General features: G+C 46.8%; 1 protein-coding gene across 1 annotated transcript in view; it reads right to left on the bottom strand.

The window, feature by feature from the left end:
- Window positions 1-1,741: 1,741 nt before the first annotated feature.
- Window positions 1,742-23,652, bottom strand: part of LOC144942843 (chloride channel protein ClC-Kb-like) — a 56,737-nt gene continuing 34,826 nt past the window's right edge. Inside the window, exons 9-19 of the mRNA XM_078869849.1 lie at window positions 22,083-22,184; window positions 20,774-20,858; window positions 16,299-16,475; window positions 14,970-15,039; window positions 13,636-13,746; window positions 12,564-12,780; window positions 11,336-11,469; window positions 10,440-10,513; window positions 8,268-8,351; window positions 5,917-6,003; window positions 1,742-2,277 (exon numbers count right to left, since the gene is read on the bottom strand). Of these exons, the coding sequence (XP_078725975.1) occupies window positions 2,212-2,277; window positions 5,917-6,003; window positions 8,268-8,351; window positions 10,440-10,513; window positions 11,336-11,469; window positions 12,564-12,780; window positions 13,636-13,746; window positions 14,970-15,039; window positions 16,299-16,475; window positions 20,774-20,858; window positions 22,083-22,184 (1,207 nt within the window). The 3' untranslated portion in view covers window positions 1,742-2,211. The remainder of the gene's footprint in view (window positions 2,278-5,916; window positions 6,004-8,267; window positions 8,352-10,439; window positions 10,514-11,335; window positions 11,470-12,563; window positions 12,781-13,635; window positions 13,747-14,969; window positions 15,040-16,298; window positions 16,476-20,773; window positions 20,859-22,082; window positions 22,185-23,652) is intronic.

Consider the following 23,652-nt stretch of genomic DNA (forward strand, 5'->3'; position numbering starts at 1 on the left):
CTCCTTCCGACATCAGGGAGCCACTGAATCTTGACTGAAAACTCAATTCTTCAGAACTGTCTTCTTGGTTCTTTCGGTAAAGTCACGTAGAAGGGAAATAATAAAATAATACAAATAAAACAATAAAATTCTCACGACGTTTCGGCCACAACACAATGGCACGCTGTCTTTCCGACAGCTCTGTTTCTTCACCTGAGGACGGCTGCTTGTGTTGTGGCCGAAACGTCGTGAGAATTTTTATTTTATTATGTTTTATGTTTATTATTTTATTATTTCCCTTCTACGTGACTTTACCGAAAGAACCAAGAAGACGAATCCCTGCAGTCACGAAAGCTTTAAATCTTTAAAACTGCTTTTTGTGTTTAGTTTGTTGTCTCTCCCCCGCACCTCCTATTAGCATGGTTGGCTAGTACTGTGCAAAAGAAATTCAACATATATACATGTTTCTTATAATATAAACAAAAACACATTATTGAGCAATTTTAGTTTCCGCGACCTCTCTTACAAAAGTGAATATGTAAAAAAAAAAAAATCTACATTAGAAAATATATTAATCTACATATTGGTAGCTCAAGTTTCTATCAAATCGATTCGGCTCGCTGACTGCGGTGGCTTGAACACTGCATTCAGAAGTGACACGTGTAAAAAAAAAGAGACAAGTGGTTTATATACACAAGGCATGTCGCGATACATCAATCAATTGTTGAAAATCCATTTCAATATTCAAGCTGATGCACGAACTGTGCGTGTGAGAGTCAATGGTTCTACGTCGTACGAAACGGGTTCACACTGGCTCGCACAGTCACTGGAGGTGCTACATTCACCACCAATGTAACCAAAACACTTTCAGCAGGGTGCTCCAAATGTCAGGACGCAGGGTTATATTTATTTTAACAAATGACTGACGGTTAATTCATGTTTCAACAAATGTTTAAACTGAATTCCATGAATATGAATGCATGCGTTTTCTTTGGAAATTCACGCGAGACTTTTTTTTTTACATTCATAAATTATCTTTTGTTTTCTCAATTCCTTCACAGTTCTCGGTCCAGATTTTTTAATGACGGGTTTGAGGTGGCCCCACAGGAAGAAGAAAAATAAATACTAATAATTATAATAGAAATAATATTAGCTTAAAGAATAAACAATAAAAATGTTTTAATGCCAGTGTCAAAATAAAAGAAAGAACCCGATGTCTCCTGACAAGTGGGCCATCTGGTATAATGCGATTCTTGAACAGAATCGTGGCAAATTATTAAATCACGGCAAAGCAAATTGTTACGTTAAATAAGCAACGCTCGCATAATGTGTATGTGCGAACACAAGCCATCTCTGACAAGGCATTCGCAGAGAGCCTACAGGGAATGGGAATCCACTTTTAACAATCGATGACCCCCGTATAGTGGTCAGATCTCCCGTATCGCCTGATCAATGCCCCACCTGCACATTAAGACAACGTCACAACGACGGTGTTAAGGCAATGCAGAGACAATGATGACAAGGATGGGAGCGAGGTTGGAAGCGCTTTCGTAAAAACACGAACTTAATAATGCAAAGGAACGTACAATGTGCCCAAAGGAGAATGCTACTCAATCAGCTGTGTGCGTGTCACCTGCTGTGACGCACAAGTCAGACACATGGAGGCTGACGAAGAAAAATGGGATGTAAGCTGAAAAGTGGGCAAAGGATCGTGGAGAGTCGTGTGCTTGCTCGGACTTACGATGAGAGTTAGGAAGGGGAACAGGCGGATGGGAGAATGCACGCAAGGCGGGGACATTGTATTGACTGTTGAGACAATTAAGTTGGCTTTGGCAGGACACATCGCAGATAGGATGACGAGATTGACCACAGAGTGGCAGCCAATGGGGTTTAACGTCGGCGCAGAGAAGGAGCAGTCAAATGAGTGTGTGTGTGTGCAGCAGCTAGATAGAATCTCAAGAGCCGCGAGAGACGGGGATGGCTTGGGGAGGCCTCCATCCAGCAGTGGATCGATCGTGGCCGAGAATGATGATAATACCATGTTGCCTGGCCTGCAGGGTAGTTGTGCAGCGACACATAAAAAGTCATTTTCGTCCTGTGTGGTGATTAAGTGGTCTCGTCCGGAAACGCGTTCCATAAACAGTTCACTCGGGGTCTTTATGTTTAAACTATACCAAGCGAAGCTCTGGCAACGATGCGTCGAGCTCGAGGAGCTGGGGAAGTCACGGCCCGTCAGACAGCCGACATCAGAGCCGGGACGATCTTGCCACTTATGAGGTCCTCCATGCCTCTTTGCAGCTGCAAAAGAGGAAGGAAATTCGGGGAAAGAAAATGACACTCAGCAGACGCGCTCCCCCGTTACGGCTCGTGACCCGTTGCCTCGGCGGACATTTGAGCAGTGTTCGTGCGCTGTGTTCTCTCCGGCACGATAAAATCGATCGGCTAGCTGAAAAAAGCAGGCGGGAGGCCACTGGAAATGAAGTCTGTCTTCTCAAGGGAGAACTAATCAGCGGCTTTCGGCTGACCATCGAGCAATGACGGCCACTGCATCGCGTGCTCCGGACCAATTGAAATGGGAATTGGTTGAGATGAGACGTGATTAATGTAGGCGGCTACGAGGTGCTGTGGGATTTAAATGCCCTCTACGAATGTAAATCGTTCAATCTGTGTCAATAATGTGACTGTACACGTGGACTTTATATGGTCACATCATCGCGTGCGTTCAGATGCGCTTCCGAGGCCGTCTGGACGCTCTTCCTCACGATATTAGGAAGCCACTGGAGCGATGCACTTTTACATTTACATTGAAAACGAACTTCTTTGGAAGTGATTTTGTGTTTAGTTTGTTGTCTTTCCCCCCATCCACCCACCCCCGATTAGCACTATTGGCTACGTACGGTGCAAAATAAGTTCAACTTATATACATACATGCAATAAAAAAAAACATGCTCAATCAATACTAAGCAGTATTAAAAAGACCATACACTAACGATACACATTCATAGTTAGCAATGCAGCAGTATGCAATGCAGAAATTTTATAACATTTTCCACAGTTCTGTATCACAAGGGTGCGTAATCCTAAAATGAAATAGGGTTACTAAGTGGTTGGCACAGTGCGTTGTTAGACCCAGCCACGACCCGAGCTCGATTTCTGTCAATGGTTAACATTGGTGGCGAGTGATATCAGAAACCATCCTCTGCCCTCCGTCCTGCCTTTACCAACACACACCGGAGCAGCGTGGTGAAGTATGGTTAGAAAAAAAAAGTTTGACTCGCACGGCATGAAGAGGCCTGCATTCATGTGTGTAGATTCAGAACGGCTCGGAGGTTTTTGTTGTTGTTGTTGTTGTTGTCGTCGCGATCCCTTTTGCGAAAACCCAGAGCGCAAAATGCATCTAAAATCGAGTGCACATTTATTTTTTCCGCCAGAAAGTCCCCTTTAAGTAATTACCGATGGGTCTCAATGGGTTCACCAGTAAGTTAGTGACGCAGATGACAGAGTGGGGTGTTTGATGCCACTGAGTGAAATAACGACTGAAGGTTCCTGTTATCTTGTTAAGGACATCGGCTGATGTGAAACCTCCCGCACATCGCTGACATGGAATATTTCTGTTCAAGAGAATTGCTGAGTCAGATTCTCTTTTGAACTCTTTGTGACTTATCTGGACATTATGCAGTGCGGTCGGTCTGTAGAAATACAGTACTTAAGCTGGATGAATGCGAGTGTGTGTGTCTACGCACAGAGTGGCAGTGTAGCAGTTCGCGTGCCGTGCTACGAACCCCGAGTTAAATTCCCGCTCAAGAACCAATGACGATTATCTGAATCGATCCTGGGCTTCCCCTAGGTCGACTTAGCCTCAAATGAGTACCTAGTGCATCGTGTAAAAACATCGCCACTCGGAAGACAAAGGCGGCCGGGCGTGGTCCTGGCCACCCACCCCATCGTGTTCCGTGTCGGCCTTCATAGCTGCTCGCTAACGGCACTTGCCCCACCAGCATGATACGGCTATACAGGGGATCTTTGTCTTTGTGCACACAGAGCGGAGTGGCGATGGTTAACACACAAGAAGTCCAAATCATGTCCTATCCTTCGTTCTCTGGAGGCCTGCAGCCTCTCCCCCTCGTGTGTCTAACCGAACCATCCTCCGAGTTCAATCTCCTGTTGCGGCAGTATTGACCAATGCTTCATTAAATCCCCTCTCCGCCTCCTCTCTGTCCACCCGCAGGGTACGCACATGGGTAGACCACCGTTACTTGATCGGCGAAAGACGTCTGGTCCACGCTGAGCAGACGTCTTGAAAGACGTCTGGTTAGCGTGGAAGAGTAGGCCAAAATTCCCACGAGAGCTCCCTCTAGTGGAGGCCCTTCCGCCAGCAGTGGCGTGAGCTAGCAATTCCTGGGTTGCTCCTTTACCATTTTACCTGTTATGCCCTGAGTGTAAATGTAGAAAGACAAACCTAATATCTGGCACGCGAAATGCCGTTTGTTGGTGACAGGGTATGATTTCTAGCTTTGCCTTCATCTGACACGTGCGTGTGCGCGCTGTTTGATTACTGTTCCAGGCAAATATTTAGAAGGGCATCCGTGGCAATGGGTGATCTATTGCCATTGTCCATGCAGCAAATGGCTCAGCAGCAATTGGTGTAGGGACTATGGACTAGATCACTGTATGTATGTTGAACTTCTTTCGCACCGCATGTAGCCAACCGTGCTCATCGGAGGTACGGGGAAGAACAACAAACTAAACACAAAAAGCAGTTCTTCAGAAATTAGTTTTTTTCAGTCTCGATGTAAACGTCCACAGCTCCAGTGGCTTCCTAATATCGAGAAGGAAGAGCGTTCCAGATAGCCGCGGAAGTGCATATGAAAGTGCGTGATGCAGTGGCCGTCTACGTTCAATGGCTAGCCAAAAGCCGCTGTGGGGCAGATTTGACAAAGTCGGGGGGGGGGGGGAGATTTAAGAAACTTGCACCATCGTTTCAACTGCCGCGCCGTGAGATAGAATCGAACCGGTGCCCTCTGGATTGCAAGTCCAGCGTGCTGACCATTACACTGTGGCAGCATTCTCACTTAATCTCCATTACATCAGCCTCTCCTCTCTCACTGCCCTCTCTCTCCAGACATTTTACAGCGTTGCCAGACAGACACATGATTTAGCAGTCGGTCTGGCACTGGGCAGCAGCAGCAAGCCCGTGCCATTGCAATGCTCAGCTGAACAGAAACGTAACATTTTCCTTTCAAATTCTAACCAAAAAAACTTTCAAGAAGAAGGGGTGGCTGGGTGGCCCAGAGCTCGGAGCATAAGAAGCCTGGGTTCAAATCCAGGAAAAGGCCTGTAATTGAATCTGGGTGCTGTAGTATATTGAGTGGGATGATCTCTCCCTGGTCACCAATGACTGCATAACGATACAAAGAAGTGTAATTAAATTTGTTTTTGCAGAAAAAAATAGTTTCTATATTAAATTAAAAATGAAACAAATATTTCAAGAGTTGTCACTCCATGAACATGACGCTTTGTGGCAGGGCGGGTGGGGAAGTGCTGCCCTCTACTGTGAGGAACAGAGGTCCCCGGAAGGAATCTCAGCGGTAGCTCTGCAAGATCTGCTTCCAACGGACGTTCTACACCTTGAAGGGTTGCACTGCCGTATGAGAGATCCGAAAGGACACTTCGTCCGATGGCACCGAGAGACCGCAAGAGAATTTGAATAAGCGATCGGTCACCCACAAAGGTGAGCGTGGTGGTAGGTTGGGTGAGGGTGGTGGTAGGCTGGGTGAACATAGTGTTAGATTGAGTGAGTGTGGTGCTAGGTTGGGTGAGCGTGGTGCTATGTGGGGTGAGGGTAGTGCTAGGCTGGGTGGGGGTAGTGCCAGGTTGGGTGAGGGTAGTGCCAGGTTGGCTGAGCGTGACTCTACGCCGGGTGAGCGTGGCGCCCACCTCTGCAAGTGTGACAGCCCCGACGAGCCGCCCGGCCGACGTGACGTAGATGAACTGCAGCCCGAGCAGCTCAAACAGCTTGTGAGCCTGCGAGGAGATCACAGCATGGGGGGGGGGGGGGGAGGGGCTCAATCTCTGGCGTCCGTGTGCTGGTGCCACGTTGCCACTGCTGGCTCGGTGCTCGGTGCGCCGACTGGGCTAGTCCCACGGCAATCGACCCGGAATGTCACAGGGTCAATGCACGTAATGTATTTTGAACTTAAATTTCGATTTAAAGCTTTCGTGACTGCAGGGATTCATCTTCTTGGTTCTTTCGGTGAAGTCACGTAGAATGGAAATAATAAAATAATAAAAATAAAACATTATAAAATAATTCTCACGACGTTTCGGCCACAACGCAAGCAGCCGTCCTCAGGTGAAGAACAGGTCTGTCGATAAGACAGAGTCATTCAGACTCTGTCTTATCAGAATTATTTAATGTTTTATTTGTATTATTTTATTATTTATGTTCTACGTGACTTTACCGAAAGAACCAAGAAGATACTTTGAACTTATTTCGCACCGTACGTAGCCAATCATGCTCATCGGAGGTGCGGGAGGAAGGAAAACAAACCAAACACAAAAAGCAGCTTTCAAGAAGCGAGTTTGTCAATGGAGATGATTTCAAAGTGCATTGCTCCAGTGGCTTCCTAATATCGGAAGGAAGAGCGTTCCAGACGGCCGCGGAAGCGCATCTGAAAGCGCGCTTTGGGTGCGAGACGTTCGCTCCGTGATGCCGCTCGCTTAGTTTGACTTTCCAGCCACGTTTGTGGTTCGGAAATATACGGCCAAAATTTAAACGAGTAAATGATAGTCCTGAGCTCACCCACCCTTCGGTGCTATCCACTCCCTGATTCTGTTCAAGTTCAGGCTCAAACCATTCTATGTTTCCTCTGCCTATGATCAACTGCCTCTTTCTCTCTGTAAAATAAACACTCCCATTGTTTATGTGCAGCGTCTTGAGATGCAGTCACATTTAGGCGCTGTATAAATCCACGTCAATCACATCTGTAAATGACGAGAGAGATGCAAAAAAAACCCCGATCGTAATAGAATCATCGTGCAGGCTGCAAGACCATACGTTTCAAGCAAGACACGAAAATTAGTAATAAGCACACAATGATGTCCTCAAGAAGTGCATTGTGGTAAATACACATCGTATCTTAATGTGTGTAACACATTTATTTTTTGTTCCTGGGTAGTAAGTGTCATTTTCCAATTGCTTATGCCTCAAAAGTACAGACAATGGCTATTATTCCCCACAAACTTTGCTTTTAAATGATAAAACGTGGTGTGCATTTGTGTCATTCCTTCGCACAAAGTCCTGGTCACAAAAGCAAAGTTTGTGGGGAATAAGAGCCATTTTCTTTACTTTTGAGGCCTAAGCAATTAAAAAATAACACTCACTACCCAGGAACAAGAATCGTGTCACATCGTGTTATCAGTGTGGTCAAATTGGGTGACACGTGGTGCTGGTCACACCACCGTCAGTGTACCGTCCTGGTTTAGCTCGGCAGCAATCTTGTATATGTGTACCTGCTGGATGCGATTGTTCCAACAGCAGTGAATGATTAAAAGTGCTCATTGTTTCCGAATGTAGATATAAAGAAGAAGTCTCTGGGAAATGGTTGGGGTTGGGTCTTGAGGAGTTGCAGTTGATATAAATCATTGTGTGTGTGTCGTGTATCATTTGCAAGTAGTGAAATGTTTTTCATAATAAAGATTTTTTGGGTTAGATCGTGTAAGGATGAACGTGACCTAACCCTCCACCACCCGACATAGCAAGTAAGGTTTGTCGCGTAAACAACTGGCGAATTTGAGTAATTGTTAATGTTGTGGATTTACTCTCCAACACACCGGTGGGCTGAAGTAGTAACTAATTGTAGTTTTTTTTTTATATTCTTGGTTCTTTCGGTAAAAGTCACATAGAAGGGAAATAATGAAATAATATTAATATAAAACAATACAAATTCTCACGACGTTTCGACTGCTGTGGATTTCACACCTGATGATGATTGCTTGTGTTGCAGTCGAAACGTCGTGAGAATTTGTATAGTTTTATATTTTTATTATTTTATTATTTCCCTTCTACGTGACTTTACCGAAAGAACCAAGAATATGAATCCCTGCAGTCACGAAAGCTTTATATAAAAATGTAATTGTAGTTTACGTGACAAACCTTACTGTCTGTGTCGAGTGGTGGAGGGTTACGACACATTTATACTTAGGCGATCCAACCCCAAAAACCTTTATTATGAATCATATTGGTCGCGGAAGCTTACGTGTTCAAGTGAAATGTTTACTGAGAGTACCTGATAGAGGGACGTCTTTGGAGAAAGCTGAAATGTGATTGGCTCAATGTCGCATCCGTCGAGTGTCTTTGGGGATTCCAACTCCTGGAGGGAAGGAGAGATGCATGGGGTGCCAATGATTGCCCCGCTTCATGTTGCTAAAATACACGTTGTCTGCTCTTCCACGATGGAATTCCAATTGTGCTATGGATGTCGTGTGGCATTAGAGAGAAACGTTTCCATTCGTAAATCTCGTACAAAGCAGTGCATCGTCACCACACGTTAGAGAATGGCCCCTGTTAGATAATATTACGGAATTACGATCCATGGTAGATTTTGTTTGGGCTGCGCCATATATTGGCCCGGTCAATTTTCTGGCGAAAGACCCCGCACCGCCCGACATAGCCAAACAACTTACATGGCCGCGCAGTTGCACGCGCGTCTAACAACGCCCCAATCTACTAATAGGGGTTTCCCCCTTTTTTCTGGCAACAAAACTGACACCTTTTGCAAGGAATCATGCTTACATTAACCACAATACTTGCAGTCAAATGCAAACAAAAAACAATACTCTGATAATTTATGCATTGTCTTTGATACTGATTGGTCCACACCAGAGACAGCTTTCTTTAGAGCCTAGTCTCATATGGTGTTCGACCAGATGACGCCAAAAGGCGCCCCAATCGTTGCTGATTCCACTCGAGCGGTCAAGTTGAGAGCAACTCTCACAACCAACTTTAGAAATCGTGTCACTGGTAACCCGCGTCGTGGATCTTCAATAAAATCCACGTGGTGGGAAATAAAAGTCAAGAAGTCAGAACAATCAATCAGCCTTCTTCAGCAGTTTTTTCTTGCTGTGGTTGTCCCACCTGATGCCGATTGCTTGCGTTGCGGTCGAAACGTCGTGACCTATTATTTTTCTACCCACATGACTTTACCGAAAGAACCAAAGAGTATCAACGTTTATATTTGCTACGAAAAACGTAACCACGGAACTACTTTCGAGAACCTTTCAATCCCATCTTATCCATACGATGGGTGCTGAACATTTTCTACTTTCCCTGATATCGAGGTGTTTGCTGCATGTCAATCAAACCGACACATTTAGTGATCACCACAGCTGGAAAAATGCAGAAATACCCGAACACCGAATTTAATATTACAGAGGTTTTTTTTGGCGCAGTATTTGATTTGTCGGGCTGAGACCATCCACCCGCTATGCTTGAGGACCTGGTTTAATCATGCTCGGCCAATTATTTTGGCGATGCTGGCTAAGCGCTCTGACACGATATTACCCCCCTGAGGCTGCTGGCCACCCACACAATCCATTGCTTTACTTTCACAAAGTACGGTACTCTATGCTGGCCAAATCGGCCCGAATGCATCCGATCTCGTCAGATCTCAGAAGCTGAGCAGCTTTGAGCCTGGACAGTGCTTGGTTGGGTGACCATCGTGCATAAAAGAGGTGTTCGAGACCAGCGGTCCCCAACCTTTTTGGCACCAGGGACCGGTTTTGTGGAAGACAATTTTTTCACGGACCGGGGGAGGGGGGGGGTCATCATTGGGTCTTTCCCCCTTTTCAAAGAAGCTCTCCAGCGACGCTTGTTTTTGACTCATCTTGGCCAGGGGTTAGAGCTTGTGGGCTTACCAACACTGTGACTGAGACAAGTGCGCAGTGTGGGAAAGAGGCGCGGATGAAAGTGGCCAATAATAAAACAATGGGGGCGGGTTCCACGCGCGGTCTCACCGCTCTCACCTCCTGCTGCTGTGCGGCCCGGTTCCTAACAGGCCACGAACCCCTGGTCTAGACTGCTTCGGCTATATGTTGTCGGCAGCAGAGGCCAGCAGAGGGCAACACAATCAATTGCTGTACTGTACCATGCTCCCACCAACCGGTGCTAACCAGCGCGGTCAAGTACGTTTAAATAACCCCCAATGAGCTGTTCGACATGGGCAATGCCCTCATCCAGCAGTAGAATAACAAAATGGCTGCACTGCCCTCTGCTGACCACCAGCTAGGCCCGCAAGCCACCTGTGCAAGCTGGCCACTCCTCAGAGCAATGTCCAAGCTCAAGTGTGCTCAGCTTCCGAGATCTGCGAGATTGGGGGCAATTCTGGGCTGATTTGTCCTGCAGGCACAGACTTGGGGTGTGTCGCCGTGCAGTCTGATACATCGCCCGCAGTGAGACTCACCCCATCCGCGGCCCGGTTTCTCATCCAGTGAACAAGTTCTGGTCTCCTCACCGCGCCCACCAGTATCATGGAATCTGAGACGAGAGAGAAAACGCAAGCAACTTCCCGTTGTTTGGAATAAAGATTCTAGATTTGAAGCTTTCGTGACTGCAAGGATTCATACTCTTAGTTCCTTCGGTAAAGTCACGTTGGTAAAAAATTAAATTAAAATTAATAAAAAAATAATGGAATAAAGATGCAAACCCGTTTCACGTGTGAAACCTGGGAGTATAAATATCATGGCAGTTTGGGGGCGTTGTTTTCTCGCCACCAACACACTTTGTTATTCCACCGCTGATTAGCACGGTTGGCTATGTACTGTGTGAAAGAAGTTCAACATAAATACATACACTCACCCTCTCACTAAACCCCAGAGGTGGGACAAAGTCATTGTTATGCAAGTCCAAGTCGAGTCGCAAGTCATCAAATTCATGACTCGAGTCTGACTCGAGTCCAAGTCACATGACTCGAGTCCACATCTCATAGGTGGGACAAAGTCATTGTTATGCAAGTCCAAGTCGAGTCGCAAGTCATCAAATTCATGACTCGAGTCTGACTCGAGTCCAAGTCACATGACTCGAGTCCACACCTCTGCTAAACCCACTCACTCGCGCACTCACGGTTGGCTACGTACGGTGCGAAAAAAGTTCAGCATAATGACGAATCAAGAAGGAAGGCAGTTAGGGTCTGTAAAATCAGCCCCAATCTCAAGACTGTTCCCAAAACAAAAATGCGTTGTGATCGACGAGAAACTTAAATGGCAATTTTCAGACGCACAGACAAGACACGGTCCGTGGGTCCACATGCCCCATTCTGTGTTTTGAGAATGTCGTCAGGCGCCGAGCGTTGCCACTCACTGTCGGCGTCCACCACGGGGTAGGCTGTGAGGGGCAACGACTTCAGGATCTTCTTGACGTGTCGCTCCGAAGAATCGCGCGTCAGGTAGCTGATCTTGGTGTTCATGAACTGCTCCACTAGAATGCCGTAGGCCCTGCGGCAGCGGACACGGACGAGCAAAAAGTAAGACAAAGATCCCCCGTGTAGCCTGAACAGACTTTGGGGGCGAGTGCTGTTAGCGAGCACCTATGAAGGCCGGCACGGCACACGAGGGGGTGTGTGGCCAACACCACGCCCGGCCGCCTTTGTCCTCCATTGACTGCTGTATTTACCCAAAAATGTCAGTGTGTAACGTGCGTGACGTCACTCCACGTCGACCAGCCCCCCTCATTAATAATCATTATAAGGTGACGTCCTCCAAATGGACACCCCCCCCCCATCATTAATAATCATGAGCGGGTGACGTCACTCCACATGGGGGGGCGAGGCGCCTCCTCCCCCCTCCTAGGCGTCAACTTACAACCCTCACTACAAAGGCAGAACCGTCACGTCACGCGATCTCCGTAACGCTGTTGAGACATCAAAGTAAAAAGGACGTCATGATGAACAAGGGATTATAACCTTTAAATGAAATAGGTCTGCATCACCGTGCCCTTACAAATTGCACACGAATTGATGCAATGAATATCACGTCGCGGTCTGCTTTTCGCTTGCAAGTTTCAGATTTACTGCAATACACCCCGTCATTGGACGGGCAAAAGGCTAGTGTTGCGATGTTTACACACTGTACCAGGTACTGGTATGAGGCTAAGTCGACCTAGGGGAGGTCCAGATAATGGTCACTGGTGTTGGCCATGAGCAGGAATTGAACTCGGGTTCAGTGCCGGATTAAGCTAGTGCGGGGCCTGTAGCATATGTTATCAAGGGGCCTTAAAAAAAAAAAAGTAAATATTAAAACACACATTTTTTACTTGCACAGTAAAGTAATTGTATTTTTCAATTTGCTATACAGCCAGATAATACGACAAATCACTAACCTTAAACACCCAGTCGTTCGTAAAAGTTGAAGGCGGTATAGTACTGTAGTAATAGAGCAAGTGCAGAATCACTGAACCGGAATTGATAGCTGGAAAGCATTTAGCGCGGGGCCCTTGAAAGTGCGGGGCCCGTAGCTACTCCATACGTAGCTACTTGTGCTACCGGGATAATCCGCCACTGGAAAAGTGCGAAGCGCCTGGCGATCCTTACCCGGTGCGGCCCGCGCCCCTCAACTTGGGGAGGTAGGGCAGCTTCTTAATCATGATGGTGCCGTCGTAGAAGGACGGCTGGAACTTCTGGGCGATGGCGTTGGCGACGAGCACGGCCACGAGCACGGGCAGGATGTGAGCGATCTGGCCCGTCACCTCGAACACCAGCATAGCCGTGGACACCGTGTGAGTGACCGCGCCGGAGAAGGCGGCCGCTCCTACGCAGCCATGCGGGGGACGGCAGGGGAGGATTTGCACGGGCGGTACGCGGCACACACCGATAAAGCGAAACAATTTTTTTTATTTTTAAATCCTTTATATTAAGTTCGCTTGCTTGCTTAGGACCGTGCAAATCTTTCGGTCGTTTTTTAACCCACTTCCCGTGATCCAATCGAGCTGACATTTTCCACACAGACTCGTTGTGCGTGACAATTAATGTTCGTGAAAATTTTTTTCCAAAATTTTACACTTTTTAGGACAAAAATATTATATTTAATTTCCAATTGCTTAATGGTGCAATGCAATCATCGGACCCATAGGTGGCAGCCATCTCAAGCCAGAGGACGAGAGGACTCTAGCAACCACGCATATAAAGGATTTATAGTGAAAAACTTTGTTTTTACGGGTTATACTTATACCAGGTATGGCTCACTGAGCTATGTAGCTCTTTTTCAGAAGCGGCCTGGCCACCACAAATGATCGTTCAACGAAGTGGCTTATCGCGTGGAAATGCATAGCAGGCAAATACTCTCAACGCGTGTTTCTAAACGTGGAGGGGAAAAACCGGAGGACCCGGAGAAAAATCCACGCGGCCACGGGGAGAACGCGCAAACTCCAAATATACAACAGGCGTCAGGTTCGGGATCGAACCCCACAACCTCCTGTCTCCCAGGCATCGTAGGTAACATTTCGCCACCGTGGCACACCGATTGCACGGCACGGTCATGGAGGAGGAGGGAGGGCGGTATTTCGTTATCTTTGTGCACAAACGGAGGGACATCATTCTCACCGCGTGCGCGCGGGTGCCTTTGTGTGTGCGGCCAGTGCGACCGTGACGCGCTGCGAAGCCGCACCTGCCAAGGCGTAACCTCCCGGCGTGATGTACACGACGGTTCCTTCCGACTTGATTCCGTTTGGGAAGATGTAAGCGAGGACCTCGCCAACCAGCCGGCCCAGCGCGGCGCCTGCCAAGCACACGTGCTTATCGCTCCGTCGAATACGACCGCCCGCGCGAGGTGACCGGTGAAAGCCTTGCGGCGTCTCGAAACTGTGGCACTGGGCCTTTGCAGAGTGTCTCATCGCTCATTAATTGGCTGCAAACAATCTGCCAATAAAGAGGGCCACAGAGCTTGGGCAATTGTTGGTAGCGCCGGTTCGCTGCCTGGCTGGAATTCCTGTCCGCCTCTGGTTCTTCAGTGGTTGTGCGGTGAAATTTGCATGAATGATGACGTGTCGCATGAAAACTAAAACATTTACACGAGCGATGGGCTCTGATGATGGAGCGGAGCAGGGTGTCGCACACTGCAGTCCTCGCGACCCACCACAAATCCACCACCTTTCCACGTTTACCCATCTGCTCCGGTGTTTGTGCTCGTACGCACATTGAACTTCTTTCGCACCGTACGAAGCCAACCGTGCTAATCGGAGGCGCAAGGGAAGGATGACAAACTAAACGCACGCACAAAAAAATTACACGTGAAGTTGTTACGCACCGCACGTGCCTGATGATTGGTATACATGCCGCCACATACGGGGGTGAACAGGCAACGTTGGAGCAGAATACGTTGGAGGTACACAGCGAAAAAATAACGTGACATGAAATTATTTTCAACCGACTGCCGGACGAAGGCCTCCGCACACTGTTCCGGTGACGGGCGTTGTTTGACCATACTTCACTCTGTTTGTCAGTGCGGGTTTTGTAAAGTGGGCCAGGGCGCCTGCGACCGGTTCATTTATCACTCGCCACTGATATCAGCCGTGAGCGAGAATCGAACTCAGGTCGCCGGGTTTGTAGCGCAAGTTTGAGAACTGCTCTGCCGTGGCTCCCTCTGACTGGCTTTTATAGAGATGGGAAACTACCACACGGGAGAAGAGTAAACTGACGGTTGAGAAGCCTTTTGTAATTCTAGATTTGAAGCTTTCGTGACTGCAAGGATTCATAACTCTTAGGTTTTTTCGGTAAAGTCACGTAGGTAAAAATAAATAATAATAAAAAATAATAGAAAATAATAATAGAAACGCCGTGATTTATTATTGAATTTCTAGAATAAAAAAAGCATTTATTTATTTATTTCCCCCCTACGTAACTTTACCGAAAAAACCTAAGAGTTTGAACCCTTTTGTAATTACTTGTGATGATGATGGTGGTTGTCTTGATGATGATGATGTTAATGATGAACCAACTCACCGTAAACAAACACGGGCATGAAGTATCCAGCGGGAAGGGGCATTGTTGTCGCGAGAATGAGCATCCAGAACTAAGAACACACGGCACAACAGCGGACGTGACATTGCAGCAGCGGAACCCAGTGCACTGTTAATGCCTCCCGACTCAGCAGATTCGCCACAACTCAGACTCGTGATTAATTTCCACCACTTGGGAGCCGTTATTTAAATAATATATAATATTTTTTTTCAGTAACTCTAGCGGCTGAACGAGTTACATGAACCAAGGACATATTATTATAATAATAATAACAATAATAAAATGTAAAGAATCACAGCGATTTGTCAACCATTTGTGATGGCCAAGTCGCTTCTGAAAAAGAGCTACACAGCTAAGTGGGCCTTACCTGGTAAAATAAAAAATAGGTATGAAATAAAACAAATCACGACGTTTCGGCAGACCATGCTTTCCCACCTGATGACGGACGCTTGTGTTGCGCCCGAGTCGTCGTGATTAATTTTATTTTATACCTACGTGACTTTACCGAAAGAACCAAAGAGTATAACAAATATCTTCTTGGTTCTTTCGGTAAAGTCACGTAGAAGGAAAATAATAAAATAATATAAATATAAAACAATAAAAATTCTCACGACGTTTCGACTGCTGTGGATGTCACACCTGATGATGATTGCTTGCGTTGTAGCCGAAACGTCGTGAGAATTATTTTATTATGTTTTATTTTTATTATTTTATTATTTTCCTTCTACGTGACTTTACCGAAAGAACCGAGAAGATGAATCCCTGCAGTCACGAAAGCTTTAAATCGAAATTTAGCATAAAAAATAGCTTATAGTTTTATCGGCATATGCCGCGTTCTGCCCCCCTCTCTCTTCCCCTGCATGGCTGTGCAGGGTCAGCCGCCTTCTCCGGCACGGTGACCCACGGGGTGGGCAAGCGGGACGCAGAGGTCGCAACCGGGTACCCGATACCCGGCTACCTGTACCCGGCCGGGTACAGGTACACGTTTGCGACCCTGGTGCGGCCGCGTATGGGTACGGGTAGGCCATGAGTCACTGGTGAGTCACCGTTTGTCACTCATTTCCCAACGTCTTGTGTCTTCTCACAATTCAAGTTCCTAAAATCAACCCACCCGCGCCTGCAACATGGCTTCATCCCAGAGGTCGCAATCGGGTACCCGTACCCGTACCCTACCCTTTACCCGGCCGGGTACGGGTAGCCGGGTATCTGGTAGGGTACGGGTACCCGTTTGCGACCCTGGTGCGGCTGGGTACGGGTACGGGTAAGGAATCAAAACCCGTTTGCGACCTCTGGCGGGACGGCGCTTGGCACCTTCATGACGATGAAGACGCAGAGCGTAGCGAACACGCCGCCGCCGTCGGGGTTCGCCCACTCCAGCCACAGGCTGCTCTGGTTGACCGGCGCCGCCAAGTCGGCGCTTCTGTTCGCCGACAGGACGAACCACGTGTCCCGGTCGAACATGGAGGTCAGCAGCTCCTTCATGGTGAGCTTTGTGGACGGAGATGGGTGACGCACAACAACAACAACAGCGACAAACAACAACAATTGTGTAAAGGATGTCACGTATGGCAGGGGAGGGGAACTTACAGCCTGTAAAACTAAACAACAAATTATGAATTCAACTTTTTTTTCTCTCCAGGCAAAGCCCACTGAGCTATGTAGTTCTTTTTCAGAAGCGACCTGGCCACAAATGATCGCTCATCTAAGTGGCTTACCATCACGTGGAAATGTAATGCCGCCAAACACTCTAAAATCACGTTTCTAAATGTGGAGGGAAACCCCGATGACCCGGAGAAAAATCCACACGACCACGGGGAGAACATGCAAACTCCAAATATACAGGAAGCAAGGTCGGGATTGCACCTACGACCTCCTGTATAACAGGCGAGGTAGTTGACATCTCGCCACTGCGAGTGGATGATCCGGACAGGGCCGGCTGAAGCTAGGCCCTGGTTATGCACCCTTACACGCTGCCGATTGCCACTGATCTTTTGCCTGACCATGAATTGAACTCGGATCCTCAGTTTCATAGCAGTCTTGGCTATAGTGCACACACGACTGGAGATGCACTTCCCCAATACACGCAGGGTGCATGCACTACGGTCGGCTCATTTGTGCATTCCTCTCTGCAAGATGTAACGTTCATGAACCGCTATGGCCGCTAAATGTAGGTTTAAGTGGCTCGTAAATCCATCATAGACTATCGTGAAGTGGTCGGCAGTAAACTTTTGGAGGGATAGTTTAGTTTCTTTACTTTGTGCCAATGGCCTCCCACCCAGAACTGTGAGGCTGTAATAAAACACTTAAAAATAGCATGCGAAATATACACACGCCCTGATTGAAGAGAGCACTGATTCAATGAAAGATATGGATTGTGTGTGTTTCCCACAATCACAGTGGGGAACACAGGTGGTGTGTCTGTCGGTCATCTCAGTCAGTCCACCTATGGCACCTGGGTCTGTCCCGTGACCTCCTGCCAGCGAGCCTTCGACACTTACAACTACAAAAAAGTATTCATATTTAAAATCTTGACTTTTTTTTTACCACGTAAGGCCCACTGAGCTATACAGCTATTTTTCAGAAGCGACCTGGCCACAAATGATAGCTCAGCAAAGTGGCTTATCACGTGGAGATTTATATCAGCCAAACACTCTAAACACACGTTTCTAAAAGTAGAGGGAAAACCCGGAGGACCCGGTGAAAAAGCCATGCTTAGCTTCCGAGATCTGAATAGATTGAATGCATTCCGGGTGATTGGCCCTATAGAAAATTTCGCATGGATATACAAGTCACGGCTGACACAACGGGTGCCATCTGCACTGCATCAGCATTCAGTCATTTTTACAATTACATTTTTTTGTTTTATGTAATTTTGTTTATGGATGTTTAATGTATACCAACCAGACATTATGACATACTAGCACTGCATTGTAAAACATTTTTTCTCAACGATTATTAATAGGGGAGAGCAGTGGTGTAATGGTTCGGGAACCATGCTATGAACCCGGTAATCTGAGTTCGATTCCTGGCCCTGGCAAACATCATCAGTGGGGGAGTGGTCTGTGAAGCAGTCCTCCTGGGGCCCTTCTTTACCAACCTGCACTGACCAGCATGGTGAAGTATGGTCAAAAACCCCCCATGACTGACATGGCATGGAGAGGCCTTCATCCAGCAGTTACGTGAACGAACGGATGTAAATTGAATACTTTTTATTAATTTCACTGGTCAACACACTTTTTCTGGCATAAGGTATTCCAACGGTTTTAACGTAAGTTTGGGGTGCTGATTCCAAATCTGGCATCAGAGTCAAATATTGCATTTTCAATAAAAACTGCAGAAGAAAAATATTAAATAAATGTGGATATCTACATAAAATTATATTTTAAACACACTATCCTAAAAATACAGCACCATATTTTAACACTAAAGCAGTCACTGACTCGCAACAACTTGCAATCATAAGTGACAGATTTAATTTCTGGTAAAATCAATGAAAATGGGGTATGCCGATAGATAAAAATGAGATGTGATAGAGCAAACCTGAGATCAGATTTGGAATCAGCACCCTGAAATTAGTCTAAAACAGCTGCAAAAGTCCAGGCCTTTTTTTTTGTTGACCAGTGATATTAATAAGTAATGGTGCATTACTGCATCTTGGAGCCACGTGCCAGTTAGCGTTAATCAAGGTCAGCATCGCCTGCAACGCGAACCAGATTCAACGCGAACCAGATTCAACGCGCCGGTTGTCGACAAATTCAAAACGTGACGGCCAAATAAATGATTAGATGTCAATCGCATGACACGTAGGGTGGCACAAAAGTGAAACGGTGTTTTTAGGAGATCGAAAGGCGCGGAGAACAAGAACAAGAGCGTTTGCCCGTGCAAAAAATATGACCACAGTAACGCAGGCCGCAGCCGATCTGAAAGCGAAGGCAAATTTTTCCGTACGGCAAAGTGAAGCGTGTGCTCAGGATCTCCATAAAATAAAGGAACGGGTTTGCAGCTGCACTCGATTTGCCCAGTGTTTTCATTGTCAAAAGGCAATGCAACTCGATGAACTCGTGACAATAATGCGTGTGAGTTCCTAACCCGCACCCCTCCCCACTGCACAGACCACCGCCGCCTCTTTTTAATTCTGCTAACAAGTGATAATTATTTAACCTTACACAATAGGGCAAGCACAATATATCACATCGGTGACTTTTTTTTTAGAACGGCCGTACAGAATGTAGGAGATGAAATAACGACGCGAGACGAAATGTTTATTCCAACTTCCGTTCTTTGATCCGAGCTGGCGGCTGGGCTATTAGTTTTACATTCTCCATCGGGGGGCATGCGATGTGTTCTCATAAGCGAGCGAGACAGATCGTTACAGGAATATTGTACAAGTTATGAAATGACATAATGTACAGAAATACATAACCGTCCGTAACAAAAGGCTCGGGGTGGAGCACTGCACTACTAGCCACAGCCATTTGAGTTCAATTTCTGGCCTGCGACGGTCAACATCACGGTGGCAAGCGATATCTGAACCTGCCCTGGGTTGCCTTTTAACCCCTTCACCGATCCACAATGGCCAAGTCATTAAATGTTATTTGGTGAGGCTGCGTTGGCAGAGGTGCACAAGCACTACACAAAACTCAGCGCATTCGTCATTATCGATGTGGCCTCAAAAGGAACGATGTATAAATGGAAATTGCCCACCTTCGAAGCACGTGATGTATGTAGTATGTACGTTGACCTTCTTTCGCACCGTACGTAGCCAACCGTGAGTGTGTGAGTGAGTGGGTCAGTGAGTGGGTGAGTGTATGTATGTATGTTGAACTTCTTTCGCACCGTACGTAGCCAACCGTGAGTGTGTGAGTGAGTGTGTGAGTGAGTGGGTCAGTAAGTGGGTGAGTGTATGTATGTTGAACTTCTTTCGCACCGTACGTAGCCAACCGTGAGTGTGTGAGTGAGTGAGTGAGTGGGTCAGTGAGTGGGTGAGTGTATGTATGTATGTTGAACTTCTTTTGCACGGTATGTAGCCAACTGTGAATGGGTGAGTGAGTGAGTGAGTCGGTGAGAGTATGTATGTTGAACTTCTTTTGCACGGTATGTATCCAGCCGCGCTAATCGTTACGAAGAAGGGCTACTGATTTATGCGCTATGAAGAAGGGCCGTTTCCCAAATCCTCGCCGATTATACATTTAACCTTTTAAGGCCACGGTGTGATTGACTGACTGTGTCGAGTTTTTTTCTTGTTGTTCAGTTCGTATATCGATGCCGTGTTCTCAGATTGCAACGCGTGGCAAATTCAGTTCCGTTTCCCGTAGAGGGCTTCTAGCGGGTGGCGCATGCCTCTCGCGCCCCCAACGGCACAGTTCCTATGATTGATTTTTCATGGCTTTCATAGCTTTATTTTGGTGATTTCAAAAAGTGTATTGGTTTAGCCATGTTTGTTTGTTGTAGTACAGAGTTAGACTGATGGCCTTAATCTAAGTTGTCTTGTGGTTGTTGTTGTTGTTGTTTGACTTGCATCCCACTGGGATTTTTGCACACAGCGTTGGTGTACGGTGTTTTTTCTGCAATATTTTGCTGTTATTTCTTGGATTTTCTGTTTGCACTTAGTCACATATTCACTTTAAGATGTTTTTGTTCATGTTTTAGTTTTTTTGTTTGTTGCGGTTGCACCCGATTCAAGAGCCGAATGGCTCACAGGGCAACACCTAATAAATGAACTTGAACTTGAACGGCGCACGGTACAACGCGAGAAGGCACGGGGAGCGCAACGCGGACATTCTTACCCGCGCGGCCATGAACTGGCCAAACCCAGGCGGGAACGTGATGACCGCCAGCAGGAAAGCCACCGCGGTGGAGTAGAGGGCCTTGCTGCGGGTGCACAAGGAGCATTCAGGTCAGCGGTTGGGTTCACTGTGACCTCACACATTCTCTGACCTATGTGTACACGTACGCGTGCAGCAAATATGTGTTAATCCACTGCTGGATGAGGCCCTTCCCCGTGCTTGTCGTGTGAGTCGTGCAGGCTATGTGGCTGTATCCATAAGACAGTTATTTTTAGGGTTATTAAACCCCCGCCATCACTGACACAGCCAAATTAGTAATGTTTGTCACGTAAACAAAAGGTGCCAATTAGTTATCAATTCAGCACACTGGCGTGTTGGAGAGTAAACCCACGACATTTACAATTCGAGTCCGACGTTTCGCTGGTGATTATGACCAGCTTCGTCAGGCTATTAGCCCGAATCGTGAAGTCCTCCTGCTTCGGTCTGAAAGAGAGGAGTAAAGGTGATGTCACCACCGTCAGCCTATCAGGTGCGACGACCAGAGGGGCGGTCAATGCCGTCATATAAATTACAACGGATCACGTTACAACTGTGACCCATGTGTACATCCATAATGCAGGTTTTTTTTGGGTTAGATCGCGTACATATATAAATGTGTCGTTAAACCTGCCACCACCCGACACAGCCAATTAGTAAGGTTTGTCACGTAAACAGAACGTGCCAATTAGTCACTAGTACAGCACACCGGTTGTGTGTTGGCTGTTGTGCGAGTCGTGTAGTCTACATGACCGTACTTCCCCACGCTGGTCAGTGCGGCTCGGTGAAGGTGGAAAACACAGACACGGGAGCGTAGCAGTACAGTACAACAATGGGTTTTGCTTCAGTGCCCATAATGTAGCCACAGAGCCTGTAACGCCCGTTAAGTATGTTGGCAACAAATCCAAGCATCGGGATCTTATGAGATGTGGCCCATGCGCCCTACCAGGGCATGGGGTAATGGATGATACGAGGAGAATTAAACATTAATTTGACAAACGAGTCTTGAAAACATGCCTTCTATCAGCAAAGACAGATTAAAGAATGGCGAGGACAGAATGGATTGGTGACATCGATTAATAGAGCGGTATCAAGACAGGAAGGTGATGTAGAAGTGTGGAGGGCCAGGTTAAAACGGAGATCTGTTGCTGCCAACCTCTTACCAATAGAGAGGACGATTGATTAATCGATATCGGTCGTGACGGAAGCATTCTCGACACTGTGGCCGCAGCTGGCTGGTGAAAGTCACCCGACGTCTAAAATTCCCACTTACTCGCTGGCCAGGAGCTTAGCGGTCACTTTGTTCTTGCGGACGTACGCAAAGAACGTGCGCTGGCAGTAGAGGTAGGCACAGCTGACCCCTCCGCAGATGACACTGGGGGGGGGGAGGTAAGCAGCAAGGCGCCATGGATCCGTTAGTGATGCCACAACTGCCACAATCCACGTGGAGGAGAGCGACGGGTCGGCTGTTACCCGCTCTAGGGTTAATACAAATTACTGCCCAAAGGATCGCTCTTGCAAATGAGACTCTTGATCACCATGGTACAAAATTTAATAAAACAATTGAACTCTCAAGTCAGGTTTGCGAGAGAAAACGTCATTCCAGAATTCACAGTCACAAATTGTGGGGGAAATATTGCTTGAAGGTGGCATCACGAAATTCATTAAAACAATTAGCCCCATCCATTCATCATAAACACTGCCGAATCAGAGAAAAGTATACCGCACACACATACCGTGTTCGCCAGATTATAAGATGCACTTTTTCCCCCCCTGTATTTTATAGCAAAATTTGGGGGGTGCCTCTAACGATCGGGTGGTGCGTGTGAGCGCGAGCGACCGGATTCGTAGCATCTTCCAACCCACAGGATACGGTCGGAGTCTGCCATTTCGAGCATTGGCCCTTCCACAGCGCAAATAGAAATCCGACTTGTGCATTTAACCACGTGCATGCGACACCAACGGTAGTCCCTTGATGTCCGTGTTTAATTTAGACTGCAGAACCACCTTGCGGAGTCCATTCAATTCGGTTCTCTTACACCACGTGGCCTTCCTCCAAGCTGCATAGAGCATGCTTGTTGTGTGTCAATACATTGATACTTTCATTCCCTTCATCTTATTGGTTCTTTCGGTAAAGTCACGTAGAAGGGAAGTAATAAAAAAATAAAAAAAATAAAAGCATAATAAAATAATTATTTTATAAAAAGAAAAGCATAATAAAATAATTATTTTATTATGTTTTTATCTTTTTATTTTTTTATTACTTCCCTTCTACGTGACTTTACCGAAAGAACCAAGAAGATGAATCCCTGCAGTCACGAAAGCTTTAAATCGAAATTTTCATTCCCTTGTCATTTGTCTCCTGAATTTCATTCAGATTGTGCTTTCGATCGTTATTTCATGAGAGGCGGAACTCATTCGGATATCTCGCAGAGTAGGACAGCCCTCTGAGTTACTAAACGGCCCGTGGAAGTGGACATCACAGAACTCCTTTTGAGAGTTCCGTTCACGTGACCTCTGGTCCAAGCAGTAGCGAGCAGCACTTCTCGGCAGAGTAATGCTCATTGCGTGACAGTCAAAACAGATATTTTCAATACACCGAGCTGGAATTTAACCAACTTGACCGCAGAAGCAAATTAAATGCCATGGCGTTCTCTTGTGCAGTCATCGTGACCGGGTTGAGGCCATACCATTAACATTTCGCGGTTGTGGTATGTTAACTATCTCGCCTGGTATACAGGAGGACGTGGGTTCGATCCCAACCCTGATGCCTGCTGCTGTATATTTAGAGTTTGCGTGTCTCTCTCTCTCTCATCATCATCACGGTGGCTAGGAGATGTTAA

The sequence above is a fragment of the Lampetra fluviatilis genome, chromosome 28 (genome assembly GCF_964198595.1).
Source record: "Lampetra fluviatilis chromosome 28, kcLamFluv1.1, whole genome shotgun sequence".
Taxonomy (NCBI): domain Eukaryota; kingdom Metazoa; phylum Chordata; class Hyperoartia; order Petromyzontiformes; family Petromyzontidae; genus Lampetra; species Lampetra fluviatilis.